Source organism: Myodes glareolus, chromosome 4 (genome assembly GCF_982192425.1).
Source record: "Myodes glareolus chromosome 4, mMyoGla1.1, whole genome shotgun sequence".
NCBI classification, from domain to species: domain Eukaryota; kingdom Metazoa; phylum Chordata; class Mammalia; order Rodentia; family Cricetidae; genus Myodes; species Myodes glareolus.
The window spans coordinates 24891624-24916219 of NC_142029.1; the positions used below are offsets into that span (position 1 = coordinate 24891624).

Sequence of the window (24596 nt, forward strand, 5' to 3'; positions counted from 1 at the left end):
CATTATCTTATGAGAACAAAACCTATTTTTTTTCACTACTATATAAGTATACAAGCCCCAGTGACAGTCAGAAACACTGATGATTAGCTTGGTAGATTATTAATGCAAATGACTAGGAAAAATATTTTTGTTACATAAGCACAGCTAAGATTACAATGCTGTAAAGACTGTTTTAAAAGTAAAACTTTTCCGCTGGATGTAGTGGTGCATGCCTGTAATCTCAGCATACAAATTTCTGTAAATTTTAGGCTAGGCTGGTCTATATATATGGCAAGTTAAAGGCCAGCCAGGGCTATACAGTGATATCCTGTCTTAAAATCAACCAACCAACCATCCATCCAAACACACAAACAAGTCCTACCAAGAAATCAATTTTCACATTAAGCCTAAAGGTTAAATACATCATGTAGGACTTAAGAAAACAACTTGGTACATATTTAGAACAATACAGAAAATATAACGGGCAGATAAGAATGTTTTTATTACCTGTGAGCCCATATTCTGAGAAGTGTCCCAAGTAGAAAAACAAAACAAGCCTATACTGCAAAGATGTGGCTATGTCACCAAAGCACATGGTAAAAATTTGGGTGCAATCAAAAATCACAGTAAAATTTGGTTGTCAGGGCAGCAGTGTTGGAGGTTGGGCTTTTAGGAGAAACTGATGGCTGTTTGTATAAGAATGTGCAGAGATGAAATATAGTTCCCACAAGAGCTATTTGTTACAAGTATCTGGGTTGAAGAAGTAGCTCAGTAGTAGTGTGCTTACCTAGCCTTTGTGTTTGATGCTCAGGACCACAGAAACAAATACAGAGACCTAGATGTGCCTTGCTTCCCTGGCCTCTCCTCTCTTTTATAAGCACTTGTTTGTCCTTTTCTGTGCCATGAGTTGTAAGATGTCTTCACCAGAAGATGAGCAAAAGCTTGCACCCATGCTCTTCTTGAACATCCAGAAATAGGATTTAAACTTTTTTTGCGTGGGCGGGGGTCCACACAGGTTTTCTCTGTGTAACAGCCTTAACTGTCCTGGAACTAGCTCTTGTAGCCCAGCCTGGCCTCGAACTCAGAGAGATCCACCTGTCTCTGCCTCCCAAGTGCTGGGATTAAAGGTGTGCGCCACCACCGCCCGGCTATATTGAAGTTTTAATATAAATTCTAGTTTTATATCTGAATTTTATTATAGATAGAATTTGCTTCACAATTAAACAATATAGTTTTGTTTTTCAAGAATTGGCCAGGCAAGGCCGGGCGGTGGTGGCGCATGCCTTTAATCCCAGCACTCGGGAGGCAGAGGCAGGCAGATCTCTGTGAGTTCGATGCCAGCCTGGTCTACAAGAGCTAGTTCCAGAACAGGCCCTAAAACTACAGCGAAACCCTGTCTCGAAAAACAAAACAAAAAACAAACAAAAAAAAGAATTGGCCAGGCAATAGTGGCACACTCCTTTAATCCCATCACTTGTGAGGCAGAGACAGGTGGATCTCTCTGAGTTCGAGGCCAGCCTGGGCTACAAAGCAAGTTCCAGGACAACCAAAGCTGTTACACAGAGAAACCCTGTTTTTGTTTGTTTGTTTGTTTTTTGTTTTGTTTTTTTTGGAGGGGGAGGGAATTGAAGTCTTAATTATTAGGTAATAATATAAGCAAATTACCAAAAGTTTCAGGTGCTTCTATTTTAGTTTTCATCCTTATATACATTTAAAGTATCTCTGCTTAGAATAGTTACTATTCATAATGTATTAGGGGATAGATACTTTTAGGTAGCAGCAACTTGAATAGCTTGGATAATAACTAAGCAGTTAATGTTGGTATGGTAGGTTTAACTCAAATTAAATTGTGATACACTGATAATTAGCTGTGCTGTTGTAACCTTACTTCCTGTGTTATACAATTTGATATGTTCGTGAGACATATGGCTTGCAGGCTTTATAAGAAAATGTTTGCTAAATGTATAGGCTATTTCTGGAAAAATACTCAGTATGATATGATATATAACCTTACACTTTGGGTTTGTTGAGGATTTAACCTATGATTAAACTGTTCTTAAACTTTTGACTGATTTAATGGGAGACCTCACTTAAGAATGCACTATTTCCAGAGCAGATAAAAGATTATAAAGTTAGCCTGATGCGATAGTTTTAAGCCTGACATCCCACTTCTCAAGAGACAGAAATAGGAGAATTATTTCAAGTTCAAGGCCAACCTCAACCAGAGTTTTTTAGCCTAGATGACAATGAAACCCTGTACCCCTCCGAGAGAAAGACAGTGACAGAGAGCTTTTAAAACTACCTTAGTTTCTGATATGCTGTAATCAAAGAATCCAGTGCATATTTGCTTTGCTCAACTTTCCTATCCCATTTCTCTCATAATTTTTCACAGGAATTGCCTTGATTACCATGTATAGAGCTTGTATTGCATTGATACTGTCCTTATTCCAGGTCTTATTAAAGAATTTCATAACATAATCTTCTTTTGTTTGTTTGTTTGTTGATTTGTCAAGACAAGGTTTTTCTGTATAGCCCTGGCTATTCTGGAATTCACTCTGTAGACCAGGCTGTCCTTGAACTCTTGAATGCTGAGATTAAAGACATGCACACCACCACCACCTGGGCTTCATAACATTAATTTAAATTTAATTAAGCAGTGAATTGTAGATGAATATACAAAAGAGTGAAGGATTCAGGATTTTCACTTGCTTCCAACCCAGGGGTGGGTAAGACATTATTGTATGGTAATCTCTAACCAAGAGTAGTGGAGGTCTGTTAGTACTCTATGGGTAGCCATGCAAAATACACAGGCACAGAATAGCACTTATACAGGCAACTCTTTGTACAGACAGTTCTTTAAGTTATGACTGCATCTCCTGAAAAGAATTTCCTGCTTGGTAGTCCATTTTTTTCTAATAACCTAAGAAATTTGGCATAGAAAGCTGCCCTCACCTCCAGGAAGTCTTTTAAATAAATAATCTTAAAATTATTTCCTTTGGGAGGTGGGAGGTATTGTGTCCAAGCTGGATATGGTGACTCACACCTGCAGCGCCAACAGTCAGGAGGTTAAGGCAGGAAGATAGTAAGTGTGAGGCCAATCTTGACTGTATATAGTTTGACACAATCTCAAATGAATAGACAAGTAAATAAATTCAGTTGTTCCAATCTGAAAGAACTGTGTAGAAACTGATTTGGCTGGTTACTAGGTTGAGTCCTAGTAACGTATAAGTCATAAAACAGCAGTGCCCTTTGTTTCTCCGCTCCAGGTGCAGCTTCTAGTAGGGGCTGCCCACCACTTACAGAGTGTTTGCTTCATCTCCACTCCTAGCAATGCTAGTTCAGAATGTGTGAAGTGAAATCACTTCATCTTTTTTTGTTCTTGTTGTTTTAAGTTTTAGCGATGTTTCAGGCAAATCTTTTTCTAGTTATGTGCCACTGATAGCTTACATTTTAATTGCTACTCCGCATGGAATCTAAGTTTAATTCATACTGATTTTGTGACCTTACAAAGATGAACCTAGGAGGTAGCTAGAAGAAAATTATAGTCATAATTTGGATTTAAAAAGGAACTAGTTTAAATTCATTTGTATTGCAAAGATGAAAAAGCCAAATCACAGGAGGCAAAGGAATTTGCTAGAAGTAGTAGCAGAAGCAAATACAAAACTCTTTTTTTAAATTTATTTATTTTATGTGCACTTGTGTTTTGCTTGCATATGTGTCTGTGTGAGAGTGTTGGGTCCCCTGGAACTGGAGTTATAGGCAGTTGTGAGCTGCCATGTGGTTGTTGGGAATTGAACTCAGGACCTATGGAAGAACAACCAGTGCTCTTAACCGCTGAGCCATTTCTTCAGCCTCAAGATAGATACAAAACTCTTAACTTGAACTCTTTGTGCTCTAGTGTTTTAGAGCTAGTACCTCCCTAGCAATGCTGTGAAGCCACGCAGTGGTCTGGATATGGTCTCAGACATCCCAGAGTTCACTGAGGCCTTCTGAAGTTTTAAATGCAACAAACAGGAAGTGCTCCTTCTTTTAAGTTTCTTGGCAGATTTTATTATTGACATTATTGTTAGAAATTATAAACATTACCCAAAAATGCTTTTGTTGAGGTTTTAGTAAATATGAACAAGGGGCTATCTAGGTTGATGCCAAAGGTTGTTGAAAGCAAGCAACTTATTCATCCCATTTTTAAATAAGTAAACCTGACATGGAGCTTTGTTTAAAAAGAGGATAGTGTGCCTAGACTTGGAATTCAGCCAAGTAAAGGGAACAATGTATTTAAGAAGGGTGATCTTTGGTTTTTCTTTTTTAAGTAAAGCATGTAACTGTTGCTCGGTTAGATTAAGAAAAATCTAGAAACAACTCTAGAGATGTACTTTAGTGATACAATCCCCAGCATCTCAAGGATGTGGACAAATGTAAAGTTCAACTTGGGTGTGATTATTCAACAGACAGCAGATCATCGGCTCTCAGGTGCTTTTGGTTGCTACATCTACTCCTGTTCTTCTATTATATCTTGAAGGTACTTTGTGATTTTCCTTGGCTTCTGGAGTTCTGTACAGTGACCCATCCTCTTGAATCAGCTGTCTTGAAAGGGCTTTTCTAGATAGAACCGCCCTGTTCAGAAATTTTTGTTTCCATCTCACTGACCATTCCCATAATAAGTTGCAACTGTGGAGGTTGTTTTTTGCAGTGGACGGAAGTTCTGGGGACTGGAGAGATCGCTCAGTCAGTAAATTTAGAACCAAAAGTTGAACACCCCACCCAGGTAAAATGCCAGGCCCTGTGGTGCAAACTCATATTCTCAGTGCTGGGGAGGCAAAGATGGGAACACCACCTGAGGTTGACTTTAGCATACACACAAATGTATACACACATACAAACACCTGTGCATTGTACACATAAATACACACACACACACACACAAGTTCTTTTAGTAAGTAGGGAAAAAGAAACAATGAATGTGGGCCAGACAACTAACAGACCCTGCTGCAACTATCTCTGAGGAATATAATACTAATGTTAGGGAAATAAGCTTTTAGAGATATTTTAAAAATCTGTTAAATTGAGCATAAATTTAAAATATCCCCAAACTCTATCATGTATTTGATAGATAAAAGCAACTAACCTCTTCGGTAGAATGTTCTACATTGAATTTCTCAGCAAGACTCTTTGGAAACAACTGTTATACTTTGTATGTTTAAAATCTTGAAAAATGACTTTGGAACAACAGGGGGAGAGGGAAAAAGACAATTCCGTTCAAATCCTGTTTCTGTTTGGAGATAGAATAAAAATAACTCGAGAATTAGTAGGAGCAAGAGTACCTTAGAAGATGATATAGACAAGACATGAACATATTAAAATACTCAAATTGTTTAGTGTCTAAGAAGAACAAGATATATTAATGCAGTTTATGAAATGCATTGTAGAAGTGAATCACAGTAGCTCCAGATATATGAGGACCTCCCTGGGGAAAAGGATGGTTAGATGTACATTGCTTCTACCTGTATTTCATTTATATAAATTAAAAAGAGTGATGGCTGGAGAGAAAGCCATGAAGAGCAGCTGTTCCTGCATTTCCAGAGGGCTGGAGTTCATTTCCCAACACTCACATCTTATAACCACCTACCTGTTACTCCAGCTCCATTGGATCAGATGCCCTCTTCTAGCCTCCATGGGCACCTATGCATAAATAAGAATCTTTAATCTTTGGTGTTGAGCCTAGCCTTTAACATTGAGTCATCTCTCAGCCCCCAAAATAATTCTTTTAAAAATAAAAAGATGGAACTAGGCAGCGCACAGCTTTAGTCCCTGGCTTGGGAGGCAGAGGCAAGCGTTTCTCTGTGAGTTTGACTAGATTAATATATACATGTGTAGGGTGGAAATGTTGTTGCTAGATGAGATAATTTTTTAAATGTTTTCAGCTTTCTAAGTATTTACTGTTCTCATGTGGTGTCATTTACTGAATACCTTGTTTTTATAATTCACTGTAAAGAGGAATTCATTCACAAGTTACTATTTAGGTGAGAAAATCCAAATTTTTTTTAACTTCACATATCTATAAATTTCAAATTTGGAGAAATTGGAGGTTTTGAGATTTTTAGTTTTCCCTTTTTCTTTCATAATACTTAACAGCAACCAAAATGTTAAGTGTCTGCTGGCTCCTAGCTGAGAGAAAACAAAGCCCTACAGAGATTCTGTGTGAAAAGAAAGCCGGTTGTGCTGGCCTAGGGCCAGACAGCACCTCTTTGACCTAGCCTCTTCAGTTTGAATTCTCCAGGGGGCAGCAGTTGCAAACAACTCCCTTTGGCTTTAGCAATAAGCACTGGGCGTGCTAATGAAACCAGCTAATCTAACAAGGTCTGTTAGCCTGACTTTGAGCTCAGTGAGGCTTCCTTTTATGATACTGCACTTTCAGCATCCTTTGGGAAGAATAGTTTACACTCTGAACCAATAATGGAAAGGAACCATTTTCTTTTATATAGTAGTGGAAATGTCTTTGGCACTCTGGTATTAATAACTGCTTATTTGAACATACAGTGCAATGACTTAGCCTTTTCCACCAGTAATGGTTCCCACTGAAGCTATTATACTCAGTTTAACTTTTCCAAGAGGGACTGTAAAAGGAAATTGAAATCTCACAGATTGCACTTTATATTATAGTCATTGCTAATGCAGTTGTCTTATATTTTGGTTTTTGTATCTTCTACTCTGTACCCCATTTCCCCCTCTGTTTTCAGGTGAAGGCCTCCCACAGGTATATTACTTTGGACCGTGTGGGAAGTACAATGCCATGGTGCTGGAGCTCCTTGGCCCTAGCTTGGAGGACTTATTTGACCTCTGTGACCGAACGTTTACTTTGAAGACGGTGTTAATGATAGCCATCCAGTTGGTGAGTTGATGTGCTATTTCAGAAGATAAATAGATTCCTTGTCCACATCCTTATGGGCCTTTTGCTTATGCATTAGCTATAGTGACATCTTAATTAGTTTTTACAGACTTAATAGCATTCTAGGAGAATCTGGCAGACTTCTTAAAGGAACTATTAAAATCGCTGCTTTAGCTGGTTTCCTTGTATAATTTGGTCACAAAGACTCTTAAACAGTATGTAACACGCAAAACAACTAAGGTAAGTTCTTGATCACACGACTTAGAGGTTAGGGTTACGAAAGAACTGAGCAGAGTCACAATGCATCTGCAGTTTGCTCTATTTTAAGAATTTGCACCTTGAAGCAGAACCTTTTCTGTAACTGAAGTGGAGGAATATAATTTACATTAGGGAGAAAGGGAGCAAATAGGTGGAGTTGTACACATTCAAGTAATTACTTCAGAATTTTATTTATAGATCTTAGGCTCATAACTGTAAGGTTTTATCATGCCCTCCTCTCACTGTTGAAATCTAGAAAAGATTAAAGGTACTACCCCCTGCACTAACCTTCATTCAAGATCACGTGACTAAGATGTTTCATTCTCTGATGTATTATATACTTAAGGACTGGCCAAGAAGCTTTGCAGCCAAATTACATACTAGTTCCAGCTTAAGCAGTTAGAATAGTCTCTTTGAGAAGTTCTTTAAACCCTCAAGAGAGGAATTCAAATGTTGGGTTTTGTTTTGTTTTGTTTTGTTTTGTTTTGTTTTGTTGAGATGTTCTCACCAGCTTAGACTGGCTCTGAACTTTAGATCTCTTGCTTTAGCCTCCTGAGTGCTAAGGTGGATGTGTGCCACTACTCCAGCCTTCAGGTGCATCGTCATTCGTTTGAGGTAGTGACGGTCTCACCACACCATCATCTAATAGCAATTTGGAAACACTTGAAAATTGACCAAACTCTAAATATTTAAGCCTCCCTTTCTACACTAAGTAGAAATGCTTTATAGATAGAATTATTTAACGAAATTTGAGACAATGTTACAGTTGCTTATTTCAAGCTGTGGTCAGTATAGCTTAAAAGCTGCATGTCCTCCTTCGGCTGCCAGCCAGCTATCTGATGTCAAGTTAGCATTAATTTCACTCAGCCTCTGTTTTCTTCTGCAATACCAAAATTGGGGTTAGAGAGTCCTGAGCTGCTGAAGACAGAAAGTGTAGACAGGTGAAGTGGCAGCTGCACCTGTCTCAGAGAGCACCTTTGCAGGTTACAATATATAAAGTAGTGTCATTTTAGCCAAATTTACTGTCTCATTTTTTTTCTCCTAATCTTAATAGTTATTATATATTTGTAACTAAAAGTACTAGGGTTGGGGTGTCCTGGAGATAGCAGTTAAGAGCAGTTATTACTCTGCAGAAAACCTGAATTTGGTTCCTAGCACCCACATCAGACAACTAACACTGGTTATAACTCCAGTTCCGAGCCTCTGGCCTTGTGGGCACACGTAAACAACTGGTACACGTAAACTCAGGAAGGCATACATGCATACAAATAAATAAAATGGCCAGGTGTTGGTGGTGCACGCCTTTAATCCCAGCACTCGGGAGGCAGAGACAGGTGGATCTCTGTGAGTTCGAGGCCAGCCTGGTCTACAGAGCTAGTTTCAGGACAGGCTCCAAAGCTACAGAGAAACCCTGTCTTGAAAAACCAAAAAAAAAAGAAAGAAAGAAAGAAAGAAAGAAAGAAAGAAGAAGAAAGAAAAGAAAGAAAAGAAAACAAATAAATAAAATGACAAAACAAACCTTAAAATGTAGTTTCGGTTTATAAATCAGTAAAGTGGGAGATAAATAAGAGACAAATGGATTTTGTTGTTGTTCTTTTATTTTTTTGGAGACAGGGTCTTACTATATACCCCTGGCTGACCTGGAACTCCCTTATGTAGACCAGGCTAGCCTTGAACTAATGGAGATCCATCTGGGATTAAAGGCATGCACTGCTACACCCAGCCAAAAGATGAGTTTTATTTTAATTTTAGTTTCTGAAACCTTATGCTGAGTCAGGGACAGTGGCATATCTACAATGCCAGCTACTTAAGAGACGCAGATAGGAAGATTGCTTAAGTTCAAAACTCAAGGCCTAGATAGTTAGCAAGTAATACAGAAATCAATGAGAAGGAAAAAGTAAAAATGAAAAAAAAAATTGTGGTGGGGGGCAGTGAAATGGCTCAGCAGGTAAAGGTGCTCGGCACCAAGCCTGACAACTTAAATTTAGTCCCCAGACCCACGTGGTAGAAAGAACTGATTTCTTTCTACAAGTTATCCTCTCACTGCCATACCATGTCCATGAATAAACAAACAAACAAACAAACAAATCGGCATACCTTTAAAAAGGAATATTTTGGGTCAGGCGAGGTAGCACATGCCTTTGATCCCAGCCTTGGGAGGCAGAGACAGGCAGAGTTCTGTGGTTCCAGAACAACCAGAGCTACATAGTGAGAACCTGTCTCAAAAAGGGGGGGGGGAATCCTACCCCACCCCCGCATGCTTATTTCAAGGTATTTCCATTATTCTTTTTCTTTCTTTTAGCTTTCTCGAATGGAGTATGTACACTCAAAGAATCTCATTTACCGAGATGTGAAACCAGAGAACTTCTTGATTGGCCGACAAGGCAATAAGAAAGAACATGTAATACACATAATAGATTTTGGACTGGCCAAGGAATACATTGATCCTGAAACCAAAAAACACATACCTTACAGAGAACACAAAAGCTTAACTGGAACTGCACGATACATGTCTATCAACACGCATCTCGGCAAAGGTGTGTTTAGAGGGGCAGGTCATGTGAACAACTTTGTTTTCCAATAGCACTTTATTGTGCACTACATTGTGCATTACAACTTGTACCGTTTGTTGCATCATCACAAGGTAAGTGACTTTTTTGTACTTAAGAGACTGAGATGGTAAGTTAGTAACGTTCTCAAATACCTTCATACTAATGGAGTCTTAATTCTTTCAACTGTTTTCTGATGCTTTGTTCCTCAGTTTAAAAATTTCAGTTATTACAGGAAGGTAGTAGTGTTTGAATGGGTTTGATAATGACACTTGTATTTACACATGTTTGACTCTATATAAGAGCAGACAAAAGGAGACTATCCAGCTTGTGCCTGTATAAAGAGGTTTCACTAAAGCATGGATTAAGGGGCTGAAGAAATGGCTCACCAATTAAGAACACCGACTGCTTTTATAGAAGACTAGGTTCAGTTGCCAGCACCCACATGGCGGTTCACAAATGTCTGTAACTCCTGTTTCACGGGATCTGATACTCTGTTCTGACCTCTTTGGCACCAGGAACACACATGGTACACAGATACACATTCAGGCAAACTGTGACTTGAATAGAATGTTTAACCCAGTGGGTCATTCCATGTGGTAGTTATCTTCATTATTCTACAACGTATATTTTGAACATCTACCCTCTGTGATAGTAAAGTACTTCATCATCTTGATGTGCTGCCGTTGCCACTAGAATTATCTCCAGAAGGGGGTTTCATGAGGTCCAACTGTTCTTCAGGTCAAATCTTAACATGTAACATTTTGTTTATTCTCTCCGTTTTGTAAAAAAAGAAGAAGAAAGAAAAGAAAAGAAACTCTCTGTGTTTTGTTTTCTTTCTTTCTTTCTTTCTTTTTTTTTTTGAGGCAGCGTTTTTTTGTGTAGCCCTGGCTATTCTGGTACTTTGTTGTAGACCAGACAGACTTGCCTCAAACTCAGAGATCTGCCTGCCTCTTTCTGTAGGCAAACTTTCTTTCCTGCCCACCAGTTCCCAAATAACCAACACAGAGACTCAATATTAATTATAAAAGCTCAAGCTTGTTACTAGCTAACTCTTACATTTTAAATTAACCCATATTTTTTATCTACACTTTGCTATGTGTATTGTGCCTTTTCTCAGTTTGGCATACCCATCTTGCTTCTTTCTGCAAAAAACTCCAGACTCGGCCCTTCTTCCTCCCAGCATTCTCACTTTGGCTCTCCTGCCTAACCTTATCCTGTCCAGGTACTGGCCATTCAGCTTCTTTATTCAACCATTCTCAACGACATATATTCACACAGTGTAAAGGAATATTCCACATCTGCCTCTCAAGTTTTGGGGATTAAAAGCATGTACCACCATGCCTGGCAGGCATGCTTGTAATTGGTATGGTAGTGTACTTCTTTAATCTCAGTACTCTAGAGGCGGAGACCAGCCTCATCTGCAAAGCGAGTTCCGCTCCAGTAGGAGCTGCATAGTGAGACCCTGTCTCAAACAAAACTCACAAACTCTGTCTCAGGTGTCACATCAGAGAAGTTTCCATAGGAGCTCTAATGTTGCTGGTTTTGAGATGTATTATATTTTATAAGTCGTAATGGGGGGGGAAAGACCCTAGGAAATGTGTTGTCAAATAACTCAGATAATTGGTTTTTTTTTTTTTGTAATGGAAATGAGCAAAGCCACAGGCCTCCTAGCTGGCATTACATCAGATGAGCCACCTGCCACTGATTAAGAACTGATTGACACAACCCAGTTTGTGCAGTTAGAATTAGAGTGAGAACAGTGGGGGCATTGCTTTTTTTCTTTGAACATTTAATCTAAAATCGGGGTGTTGTGCATTGAAAGCAAGCATATCTTTCTTATAAGCTGAAAGTGAGCCTACATCATGTCGAAGATGTTTGTTTCTTTTTGTTTTATTTTGTTTTTGTCTTTGAAGACAAGGTTTCTGTGTAGCCCTACCCATCCTGCAACTCAGAAATTGACCTGTCTCTACCTCACAAGTGCTGGGATTAAAGGTGTCTGCCACCGCACTACCAAGGCCAGGCTTCTTTTTTGTTTGTTTGTTTGTTTGTTTGTTTGTTTTTCTAGACAGGGTTTCTTAAAAAATTTAAGACCTAACCCAGGCGGGGTGGTGGTGCATATCTTTAATCCTAGCACTCAGGAGGCAGAGGCAAGTGAACTTCTGTAAGTTCAAGACCAGCCTAGTCTACAGAGAAAGTTTCAGGACAGCCAGGGATACACTGGGGAAACTCTGTCTTGGGGAAAAATAAAATTAAGGGGCTGGAGAGATGGCTCAGAGGTTAAGAGCACTGACTGCTCTTTCAGAGGTCCTGAGTTCAATTCCCATCAACCACATGGTGGCTCACAACCATCTGTAATGAGATCTGGTGCCCTCTTCTGGCCTGAAGGCATACATGGAGACTGAACACTGTGTACATAATAAATAAATATTAAAAAAAAAGAAAAATAAAATTAAGACCTAATGATTTAGCATTGATTATTTTAAAGTTTTAGAACTCAAAAATAATTTTTCAAATTATCTAAATGACTACTTTATTTTCATATAGGAAACTGAGGCCCAAAGTAGGTGTCTTGGCTGTGTTTTCATTTCATGGGACTGAATTAATAGAAGTGGTGAGCCCAGACCTAGGTTTCACACCTGACTTAGATTTTTTTCTATTCTTGTTCCACAGCTGTGTTTTTATCCTTCTCTGGACTTAAAAAATGAGGGGTGTGTGTGTGTGTGTTGTTTGAAAATCTTATGTCTGTGGAGAGCTATCCCTCTAGTGCTCACTTAACTACAATTCAAGCACTTGCCTAGTGAATTTATTTAGTATCAAGAGGCTTCCTGTAACATACAGGAAACAGATATAAAAATGGAGAGGTGTGGCTGAATGGTGGTGCATGCCTCTAATTCCATCACTTGGGAGGTAGAGGCAGGCGGATCTCTGTGAGTTTGAGGCCACTCTGGTCTACAAAGTGAGTTCCAAGACAGCCAGGCCTGTTACACAGAGAAACCCTGTCTCAAAAACCACAAAATAAAAAAAGTTTGGAGAGGTGTGATAACTGTGTGAGAAACTCTCCGGATGTGTTTTCCCTTTCTGCTCTATTCACCTCACAGACTGTTTGAATACTTATTTCTTATGTTCTGCTAACAAACTTTCACCTGACTCCTTGTTTTCAATCATGTGTAATATTTTATTGCAAATTTCAGACAGCCCATGTAAACAAAAATGTTTGGAGATCTTGCTGTTATTTTTCATTCTTTTAAAAATGATCCCCCACACACCCACACACTTTCTTTTTGTTCTATAGATTTTGAATCTAGGCACAGAATTATGTCCCAGTCATGGGTGTCTTCTTTTTCTATGAGTAACTGACTTTCAGAACCCTTCTTCTCAGTGGCCCATTTCTGTAATCTCAGTAGTTTATAAGCAAGAGGCAGGAGAATCACCAAAACTTCAAGACTTCCCTGAGCTTCATAATGTGTTCCAGGCCAGCCCTGTGATGGAAGGTGACTTTCCTGTTTAGTTTTGTTTTGTTTTTGAGAAAGATGTCACCTTTCATCACAGGGCTGTTTACAAAGTTGCCTTTTCCAGGGTGTTACTCTGAGTTGAAGATGACCTGGGAAGTGCTGGGGGTAGGAAGAGTGTTTGGAAGGCAAATACAAGGTAGTAACAATGTACATATGAAAGAGTACTACTCATTTTTTGTTAAAATATTTTTTATTCAAGTGTGTGTGTGTGTATATGTGTGTGTGTAAAATCTGTCCTTGTCATATTATTCACTCCCAGCTCCTCCTGGACCTCCTTCAGCACGTGCTGTTCTCACCTTCATCTCCTCCTCTTTTAAATGACCCACTAAGTCCAGTTAGTGCATCCTTTGTGAGCATGAGCCATATCCCAGAAATAAAATGACTTCCCTCCTCCTCTAGCAGCTATCAGTTGCCAGTCGCTTCTCAGCTAAGGGTGAACACCTCTCCCACGTGTTGGAGTTACCGACAGGTCCTATGCAGGTGACTAGCTGCTGGAAGTTCATGAGTGCAGTGGCCAAAAGACAGCATTTTTCCCCATCCTCTAATCTTTACGTTCTTTCCTCACTGTCTTCCTTTGTGACCCTTGAGTCTTACTGGAGAATAGAGATGTCCCAATTAGGGGAAAGCACTCACCAGTCACCTATTCTCAGAACTTTATAAATTCTTGAAAATTATAAGTCTCTTAGAAACTTCTCTGGTGAAAATTGGGAGCAGCACTAATATATGGGTGTGGACAAATATTTAGAAGACAGTTTGGGGAGCTGGAGAGATGACTTCAGAGGTTAAGAGCACTGGCTACTCTTCCAGAGTTCCTGAGTTCAATTCCCAACAACCACATGATGACTCACAACCATCTACAGTGAGATCTGGTGCCCTCTTCTAGCCTGCAGATATACATGCAGACAGAACACTGTACATATAATAAATAAATTGGAAAGAAAAAAGAAGGCAGTTTTCACTATTCATTCCTTTTTGTGCAAGTGTCACAGTTACACATGTTGTGCTGCACTTTTAGTCTGTGGCTTTCCCAGCCTAGGTGATAATCTTGGGTATTACTTTCACTCAAAAAATCAGAATCAAGTTGAAGGCAGTACTTAGCAAAGTGGTGTGATATATTCCTGTAATCCCAACACTCGGGAGGCTGAGATATAAGGACCATGAGTTTTAGGCTAGCCTATCTTAAAAATGAAACAAGTGGGCTTAAGAAATGGCTCAGAGGTTAAGAGCACTGGCTCTTCTTTCCAGAGGTCCTAAGTTCAATTCCCAGCAACCATATGGAGACTCATAACCATCTATAATGAGTTCTGGTGCCCTTTTCTGGCATATTATTCATAATAAATAAATAAAGCAGTTCTCTTATGTATTCTTCTTTTTGAGTCAGGTTCTCACATAGTCCAAGCTGGCCTTAAACTCAAAGTGATCATCTGCCTCTGCCTCTGTCTCTCTGCCTTCTGAGTAATAGGGTAAAGGTATGCACCACCAAGCCCAACTGTAATCTCTTTTGCTGACACTCTAAACTCAGCTAAAACAAAAAGTAAACACAAATCCTGCCTGTAATTCTAGTACTTAAGAAGTGGAGGTAGGAGGATCATCCCAAGCTACATAGCCACCTTTTGCTACATGAAACCCAAGCTCTGTAAAACAAGAACAGTAAATAATAAATAAGATGTCTGTGATGAGCCATGGCTGGGAAATTTAATGTAGATGTATGTACTAGTATTCAGTTGGCATCCAACGTATTTCTGTGAACTTTTCTATAGTTAGTAATTTATCTTCCCATTTCAAAGGAGAGAAAAAACTAGCAACTCGTTTTAGTCAAGTTCCAAGGATAGCAACTTGTTTTGTATGTCCATAGAAGACACTTTAGTACTACACTTGCTGAGTTTTTAAGGTGGTTATGGGATACATGGAGCAAGTGGGAACCAGAAGTGATTCTTCTCTGCTGACTTGAAACTGAACTGTTTATTTTTGTGATGAATTAAAATTGTTAAACATCTGACGTAGTGGTGCTGTGGTGGCGTACACCAGCACTTGGGAGGCAGAGGCAGGTAAATCTCTGATTTCAAGGCCAACCTGATCTACAGAATGACAGCCAGGGCTACATAGAGAAACCCTGTCTTGGGTAGAGGCAGGGGATGATAAACATGTGGCTTAGGCATTCTACAGCTTATATCTTTGCAGGCCTAGCCAGTGGGGAAATATTGAAAATTAGCTTCAGCTGCTCGGTCTGGTGCTCACTTTTCCTTATGGTAGCCAAAGGGTAACAAGTCCTCATTCATGTATGTTATTATTTCATGTTTAGACAAGTAGCAGTGCTGAGTGAGGAATGGTTTGACCACCGTCTAGCATCAAGCCTTGATCTTAATTTAGAATTTGCTCTTCACTTACTGTTTACTTGTTAGCAACAAAGGAAGGCCTCCCACTGCTTTTCAGTTTTGATCTAAAATATTTTTACTTTGTGTATAACAAAGATTAGTAAGCAGAGCCTTTCCAGAACAGAAGGGTTTGGGGGATTACTCGGTTTTAAAGTTCTTTGTGCTTTAATAGCTGCAGACATAATGTGTGATCTGTCTTCCCTCTTAGAGCAAAGCCGGAGAGATGATTTGGAAGCCCTAGGCCATATGTTCATGTACTTCCTCCGCGGCAGCCTACCCTGGCAAGGACTCAAGGTATCCTTGAAAGTGCTTTGTCTCTCTCTCAGTTGATAATGAAATGGCTGCTGGCTTGGTGTCTCTAAAAAGCACAAAGGGGAAGGTTGGTTTTAGAGGTGAGAGGCGGGATTAGTCACATTTAAGTGTTCACCAGGACTTCAGGAGCTCCAGTTTGTTCACATTTGTCTTCCTCACCTTCTTACCTTAATCCTACCTCTTTGTGTTTCGGTTTTTCATAATCCATCCCCCCATTCCCTCCCAGCCTTGGCAGTGCTGCTTTTCTCTGCATGTTGGTGTCCCTCCTCCACTATCATTATATAGCAGGAGTATTCCCAGGGTATCAGGGAAATTCTAGAACAAATTGATGACAGCAGCTGCTACAGTTAACCCAAAAAAAAAAACAAAAAAAAAAAACAGCAAGATTTTTCCAAGCTCCTAAGGTAAACTGGAAAATATTTATTCATCCTACATAGGCAAAGGACTTACCTTAACTAAAATAGCAGGAAAAAAAAAATCAGGTTTAACATTGCTGTTCATATACATTATTGAATAAGTAGCTTTTCAAATAATAGCCATGTCTTACACACGTATAGTTTTAGTCACTTTCTTTAGGTAGATGTTGTACAGTGCCTGTGAGTAAACTATTAATTAACACAATTGATAGAGTTATAAGCACTATAATTACTCTGTGATTGTTACTGGGAAGCATAAGCTTTCTTTTTTCTTTTCTTTTCTTTTTTTTTTTTTTTTTTTTTCCTCGAGACAGGGTTTCTCTGTATAGCCCTGGCTGTCCTGGAACTAGTTCTATAGACCATGCTGGCCTCAAACTCACAGAGATCCACCTCCCTCTGCCTCCCAAATGCTGGGATTAAAGCCATATACCACCACTGCCTGACTGAAAGTTAAGCTTCCAACTCTCCCCAAGGTCCTTTACATAATTAGATATAAGGTATATTTTTAGTTGTAATTTATTTCAACATATTACTATGAAAGAACCTTAATCTGTGATTTGAGGTATTCCTACACCTTTCTTCATGTAGGCGGATAATTCATTTTCCTATGTTTTCTAGGATGTTCTCTCTGATTGATCACAAGGCCTTGTACATGCTAAGCAACTGTTCTTTCTCTGAGCTATAGCCAGAGCTCCATTCTCTTAAAAAAAAAAAAACTCTTAAATTATTCTCCTGACACCTCTCATCCATAATCATCCAGTCATGTGTGCCTTCCCATTGATAGTGACTTGTTACAGATAGCTACACATCCTACTTGCTGCTCACGTAGACAAATAAGTTCATTAGTACACAGACTTGTTACTTGCTTGGAACTTTTGTGGGCCATGCAACCCATTTTAGTGGTATTGATGAATTTAGAGTGTTTCCAATTTACTTTTCCTCACTGTTACTTAAATCTGGATGAAGTTGACTGGCTAGAGCCTAATGAAGAGTCCAAGGTCAGAAGCTTCCTGTGTGCAGCTCTGAGTATGCCATATTTCAACGCTTTGACACTCTGACACCCACTTTTTTGTTAACAATGCCTATTCTTTTTTTTTTTTTTCCCGAGACAGGGTTTCTCTGTGTAGCTTTGAAACCTGTCCTGGCACTAGCTCTGTAGACCATTGTGGCGTCGAACTCACAGAGATCCCTTGCCTCTGCCTCCCAAGTGCTGGGATTTAAGCTGTGCGCCACCAACACGCGGTTTAGCAATGGCTATTCTACAGATAACTTTCATTATGTCTGGAAAGGTTTTGTTTGTTGACTGGTTTTCCTTGTCTCTAAGCTATATCCTCAACCTGGAAATCTTTAGAGGGTTTTTTCACTTCTTGTGCCTTTGTTCTTTTCAGCTTGACTATATATATATAATTTTTCTTTCCTTTGCAATAGAAAAATAAATGACTAGCTGCAGAAAAGTTCACAAAACTGTGTGACTTCATCTGAGAAAATATATTCTTTGGATGTCAACTGGATACTAGTATACACATCTAGTAGAAACTGGAACTGAACATAGAAGGAGAAGACTGAGCCTGGCAGTGGTTGGCGCATGCCTTTAATCCCAGCACTAAGGAGGCAGAGGCAGGGGATCTCTGTGAGTTCGAGGTCAGCCTAGTCTACAAGAGCTAGTTCCAGGAAAGGCACCAAAAGCTACAGAGAAACCCTGTCTTGAAAAAAAAAAAACAAAAACCCAGATCTAAGTGGCCATGGGAGTTTTCTAAGCTGCTATGATTTTTAAAATTCTACTTCATAATGCTTTTGTTTTGTTATCCTCTCTATCCTTCTCATCTGAGATTACTAAACATATTTCAAATGCGACTTTCTTGAACACAGCAGGGGTTTACATATATCTAGACACAGCATGTCTTATTCTTATTCGTTAAAGAGGAAAAATACTGAAATCTGCTAACAAATTCTGCCAGTTTGAATGAAAACAACTATTGTGGTAGCTAGAGAAATGCCTTGGTGGTTTAAGGGCATGCATTTGCTTATGTGGAGCTCCCAAGTTCCTTCCCTAGCACCCACATCAGTTAGCTTACAGCCACCTGTAACCCCAGCTGCAGGGAACTGGTGTCATTTTCTGGCCTCTTTGGGCACATATTCAACATACACATATACACATATAATACACGGATACATACGCACATAATTGAAAGTAAAATCTTAAAAAGAATGTAACTCCAGTATCTGAGAACATGTTTGAACTCACTTTCTTAGTAGATTTTTCCAGGTAATTTTCTTACTTTACTTTCTACAGGCTGATACATTAAAAGAGAGATATCAAAAAATTGGTGATACCAAAAGGAATACTCCCATCGAAGCTCTCTGTGAGAACTTTCCAGGTAGGATGCTAAAAGGATAATACAGCTGGTGTGACTGGCACTTTGAAGTAGGCAATGTCACAGTATCTATAAATACCAAATAGGTATCATTTACATTTCTTTTTATTATTATTCAGCCCAAGGAAGGTATCACTTTTATTTGGTCCATAAAGAAAACATTAGTATCAAGTAATCGGTACAGATATCTCTTGTGTGGTCCAGGGCTTAACCTCTGGGGAGACATTCAGCTAACAGGCATGGCTTTTTACCTTTTTTTTTTTAACAGAGGAGATGGCAACCTACCTTCGGTATGTCAGGAGGTTAGATTTCTTCGAAAAACCTGATTATGAGTATTTACGAACCCTCTTCACAGATCTGTTTGAACGGAAAGGCTACACCTTTGACTATGCCTATGATTGGGTTGGAAGGCCTATTGTAAGTATCCTTTAAAAACATTCTTGCTGGGTGGTGGTGGCTGCAAATGTCTTTAATTCTAGCGCTAAGGAGGCTGAGGCAAACAGAGAGTTCAAGGTCAGCCTGTTCTACAACACGTGTTCCAGGACAGCCTGGGCTGTTACACAGAGAAACCCTGTCTTGGAACAAAACAAAACAAAACAAAAAAATCCCAGACCAGTACTGGCCCATCATTTTACTTGCCAGTCCTTCTACTTAAATCTTTGGGGAGACATTGCTTGCATTTACCAACCTTTTTCAAGTAACACTGTAAGTTCCTGTCAGTAGACCAATGAGTTGTATGTGTTTTGAATTATTGCTTATGGGGGCTAAAGAGATGACGCGGCAGGTAAGAGCACTTGCTGTCTTTACAGAGGACCCAGGTTCAGTTCCCTGAAATTACAATCTGTAACTCCAGTTCAAGGGGATCCAGTACCCTGCCTTCTTCTGCTCTGTGGGCACCAGGCACATGTAGGGTGTTCATAGACATATTTAGGCAAACTCTTACATAAAATAAAACAAATCCTCAAAGATTATTATGTATATATCCCAAGATACCAGAATTTAAACTAGTTTTTTACACATTTTTTAAAAACTGATTCACAATTTAGTTTTGTCTGTGCTGTTAAGGAACTTGACTTCTGTAGGAATAGCATTCTGGATTTACTAGTTCTGCCATAGTCCACAGCATCAGAGACTGCAGTAGAACAGGTACTTCTTTCTAAGGTAACCTGCTCCCAAATGGATTGTTGAGGACCAGACTATCTCCCTTCAGCAAATGACCAAATGCAGGAGAACAAGATAATTTAAAAGAAAAACAGCAGGGGACTGGAGAAATGCCTTAGCAGTTAAGAGCACTGGCTACTCTTCCAGATGACCTGGGTTCAATTCCCAACACCCACCTGGTACCTCACAACTATTTGTAACTTCAGTTCCAGGAAATCCAACACCTTCTTATGGCATCCTTGGGCACTGCAAGCATGTGGTGCAGAGACTTACGTGCAAGCTGAATACCTATCCACATAAAAATGAATTTAATTTTTTTTTTAAGAAAAGGAAAAGACTGATTCATAAGAATTAACATGCTGCTTCCCTTTGCAGAACTATTGCATTAAATTTGTTTTCTCCATTTGGCCTTTTTGGGTAGCAGTTTTTGAGACAGGGTCTTATTGTGTAGCTTTGACTTTCCTGGAACTCACTCTGTAGACAAAGCTAGCCTCAGATTCACAAAGATCCACCTCACTCTCCCTCTTGAGTGCTGGGATTAAAGGTTTGCACCACTACACCAGTTACCATTTGATGTTCCTTTCATTTTTCTAGCCTACTCCAGTAGGATCAGTTCATGTAGATTCTGGTGCATCTGCAATAACTCGAGAAAGCCACACACACAGGGATCGGCCATCACAACAGCCTCTTCGAAATCAGGTATGTGTTAGGTTTTAGTTGTTTTAATCATTCACCTTCTTTATAGCTGCTGTTAAACCCAGATTCTTCCCCTTCTGTTAATGTGTGTGTGGAGTTAAAAACAGCTGGTTTAGGATAGCATTGGAGGAACTGTCAGAGCATGTGTAAATACACTGAAATGAAGCATGCAGCAAAAGAATCTGGGCCTGACCCACTAGCTATGGTGTCTCAGTGTTGGGTAGAAGCAGACAGAGCTCTGATTTAGAGGCCAGCTCGGTCTACATAGGGAACTCCAGGCAGCCAGGACTGGATAATGAGGCTGTTTCCAAAAAAAGAAAAAGGAATCTGGTCCTGAGGGAGTACTCTGGTTTTCAGGAGATCTGATTGCTGGCTATAAGTTAGGATCTAAGGTCCGAAGGACTGTTGGACATGCAGATGTACCACATGGTATACTTAGGGTTCTAGCTGCAATTGAATCTGGAGCTTATTATACCAGTTATACTCTTCATTTGCTGATACGACTGGTGATTTGGCTTTTCAACTGACCTAGTGTAAACGGCAACCTGTACAGTTGCAGTCACATCCAAGTTGATTTGAAAGTTGTGTAAGATGCCTTAAAGATATAGTCCAGAGTATTTGCCTGGCACATACAAGCCATGGATTCAGGGTCTGGCAGAGCCACAAAAAAAGGAAGAAAGATTCATTTATGTTTAGAGCTCAGTGTGATGGGGCATGTCTTTTAATTACAGTTCTTTTAAGTTGGAAACAGTTAAGATTGCTATGAGTAGAGGCCAGGGTGGGCCACGATGTAATATTCTTATCTCAAAAAGTAAGTATATAAACAAATCTTCATAATTTCTTATCAAAGGAAGGGAAAGTGAGCAAAGTCATTGAGAAGCGATAGTACAATGTGTGTGTGTGTGTGTGTGTGTGTGTGTGTGTGTATTTGATTTTGTTTTTTGAGACAGGGTTTCTCTGTAGCTTTGGAGCCTATTCTGGAAGTAGCTCTTGTAGACCAGGCTGGCCTCTAACTCACAGAGATCCATCTGTCTCTGTCTCCCTCCCGAGTGCTGGGATTAAAGACATATGCCACTACCACCAGGCTGATAGTACAAAATAATAACAGAAGTAATGTTGTAAATAGAACTCTAAGTGATATTTTCCTAAAACATTTTCTAATGAAGTTCCAGTTTTATGATAAAAAGATACTTTAAAACAATGTATAGGGCCAGGCAGTAATGGCGCACACCTTTAGTCCCAGCACTCAGGGTGCAGAGGCAGATAGATCTCTGTGAGTTCGAGGTCAACCTAATCTATAGAGTGAGTTCCAGCCAGGGCTCCACAGAGAAATCCTGTCTGAAAAAAACCAAAAATAAAAAAGAAGAAGAATGTTTAGGAAGAGAAAGGGATAAAAGTGAAACCATACTCATTATAGTTCTACCCTTTTTGGGAATTGGGTGGGTTTCGAGACAGGATATCTCTGTGTAATCTTGGCTGTCCTAGAACTTGCTCTGTAGAACAGGATGGCTTCGAACTCACAGAGATGCACCTGCTTCTGCCGAATCCCAAGTGCTGGGATTAGAGACATGAGCCTCCACTACCCAGCTTTCATAAACACAAACACATACACACATATATACACTTTAAAAAAAAATCGAGATTGTCCATATGAAAGAAAGTGAGACAATTTGTCTCCTGCTTCCATTGCCCTATCTTGTTTCTCCCTTCAGTAGTCTCATTACTCTTCTCTGCTTCCATGTTGTATAGGGTCCGCTATAGATTGACAGGTATAGGCACTTGCTGACAAACCTAATGACCTCAGTTCAATGCCCTCTGCATCCCGAGTGCTGGGATTAAAGGCATGTATCACTACCATCCATCACCATCGCCTGGCTCTCTTTCATTTTAAATTATTTTTTATTTATTTCTGTTCAGAAGATCAGACCATACACAAGTATGCATCTGGTGAGCTAAATTCTTAGTTCAAGTCTTTCTCCCCTCCCCCAATTTATGTGACTCAAAACAAATTCAAAAACAGCTTTTATGGAATCCCCGGGTGGTAGCTCAGTTGGCAAAGTGCTTGCCTTGCAAGCATGAAAACTTGAGTGATATCCAAAGAACATACGTAAAAAAAAGCTGGGTGGGGACTGGAAAGTTAACTCAGCAGTTAGGAGCACTTGCTGCTCTTCCAGAGGACTCTAGTTAGTTTCTTAGCACAAAATATACCTTAAAAAAAAAAAAAAGGCTGGGAATGGTGGCAGGCACACACCTATAATTCCAGTAGTGTGGAGACTGAGACAGGCTGTTCCCTGGGACTCAATAGCCAGCCAGTCTATTTTACATGATGAGTTCCAGGCCAGTGAGAGACCTTCTCTCATTAAAAAAAAAAAAAAAAAAATGTGATGGTTACTGGGAACAACACTAAGGTTGGTCTCTGGCCACATGTGTATATGTACACAATGCTTACACATACACACACCAAAAAAAAAAGAGAGAGAGAGAACAAAACCACCATATATGGGAGAAGTGATTGTTTTATGTATGTGTGTACCATAAAACTCTAAAGAATTCTAACTGGCCAGTAAAATGGACTTTTTAAATGTTTTATTGGCATATATTGGTTATGTATGATGATGGGATCCATTATGACAAATTCTCGTAGTCACCCTGCCCTTTCCTTTCCCCTTTTGCTCTCACTAATCCTTTCTTCTTCCTAGCTAGTTTCTCTTTTACTTTTGTACTTTTTTTTTTTTTTTTTTAAGATTTGGTAGCCTTGTCTGTAACTCCTGTTCCAGGGGATCTGACACCCTTACATAGACATACATGTAGGCAAAACACCAATGTGCATAAAATACAAATAAATTATTTTAAAAAAATAAAAAGTCAGGCAGTGATGGCTCATGCCTTTTATCCCAGCACTCGAGAGGCAAAGGCAGGCAGAGCTCTGTAAAATTGAGGCCAGCCTGGTCTACAAAGCTAGTTCCAGGATAACTAGGGCTGTTGCACAGAGAAACCCTGTCTTCAAACAAACAAAGATTTACTTACCTTATGTATTCGTATATGTGTGTGCTCAAGTATATATAATATATACCTGTACCATGTATACATGGATCCCTGAAGAGGTCAGAAGAGGGTGTTAGATCTCCTTGAACTGGAGTTATAGGCAGTTGTAAGCTCCCTAGTGTGAGTTCTAGAGACTGAACCCTGTGGTTCCTCTGGAAGAGTCAGTAAGTGCTCTTAACTGCCAAGCCATCCCTCTAATTTCCATATCATTTTCTGTTTTTCATGACCATTGAGTTTAATTGGTGTTACTTACAGGGGAATTACAGGCAATTTACCAGTGGCTACGGGCTGAAGAAAATGTCCCCCAGCAACTATTAATTACCTATAGATCCTCAAATGGGGGCAGGTCTTTGAGAAACCCTCCTTTTACATTTGTTTGTTTGTTTGATTGGTTGGTTTTTGGTTTTCCGAAACAGGGTTCTCAGTGTCACAACTCTGACTGTCTTGGAACTCATTTGTTAGCAAGACTGGCCTCAAACTCAGAGAGATCCACCTGCCTCTGCCTCCTGAGTACTGGGATTAAAGACATGTACCACCCACTGCCTGACACATTTTTTTTTTAAATTTATGTGTATGAGTGTTTTTGTTGGCATGTATGTCTTTTGCATTGTGTGTGGCTGGTGCCCACAGAGGTTAGAAGAGGGCATTGGATACCCTGGAACTGGAGTTAGGGATGGTTGTGAGCCACCATGTGGACACTGGGGACTGATCTCAGGTCCTCTGCAAGAGCAACAAGTGCTCTATCTGCTGAGCCATCTCTCCAGTCCCTTTAATTCTTAAACTCTTAGAAGGCTGGGCACTGTTGTGGCACACACCTGAAACAGGGGATCATGTGTTTGAGGCCAACCTGGGGCTACATAATGAGATCCTGTCTCAGAAAGTAAACAGCTTGGGCTGGAGAGATGGCTCAGTGGTTAAGAGCACTGACTGCTCTTCCAGAGGACCTGGGTTCAATTCCGAGCACCCACATGGCAGCTCACAGCTGTCTGAAGATCCAGTTGCAGGGGATCTGACACCTTCACACCAATG

General features: G+C 39.8%; 1 protein-coding gene across 9 annotated transcripts in view; it reads left to right on the forward strand.

The window, feature by feature from the left end:
- The window catches only part of Csnk1g1 (casein kinase 1 gamma 1), a 137427-nt gene that overhangs the window by 84620 nt on the left and 28211 nt on the right, over positions 1-24596 (forward strand). For all 9 annotated transcript variants that reach the window (XM_085689252.2, XM_048424276.3, XM_085689253.2 and 6 more), the window contains 6 exons: positions 6717-6868; positions 9426-9660; positions 15771-15856; positions 18584-18668; positions 18934-19082; positions 20421-20525. In XM_085689252.2, the coding sequence (XP_085545378.1) occupies positions 6717-6868; positions 9426-9660; positions 15771-15856; positions 18584-18668; positions 18934-19082; positions 20421-20525 (812 nt within the window). The remainder of the gene's footprint in view (positions 1-6716; positions 6869-9425; positions 9661-15770; positions 15857-18583; positions 18669-18933; positions 19083-20420; positions 20526-24596) is intronic.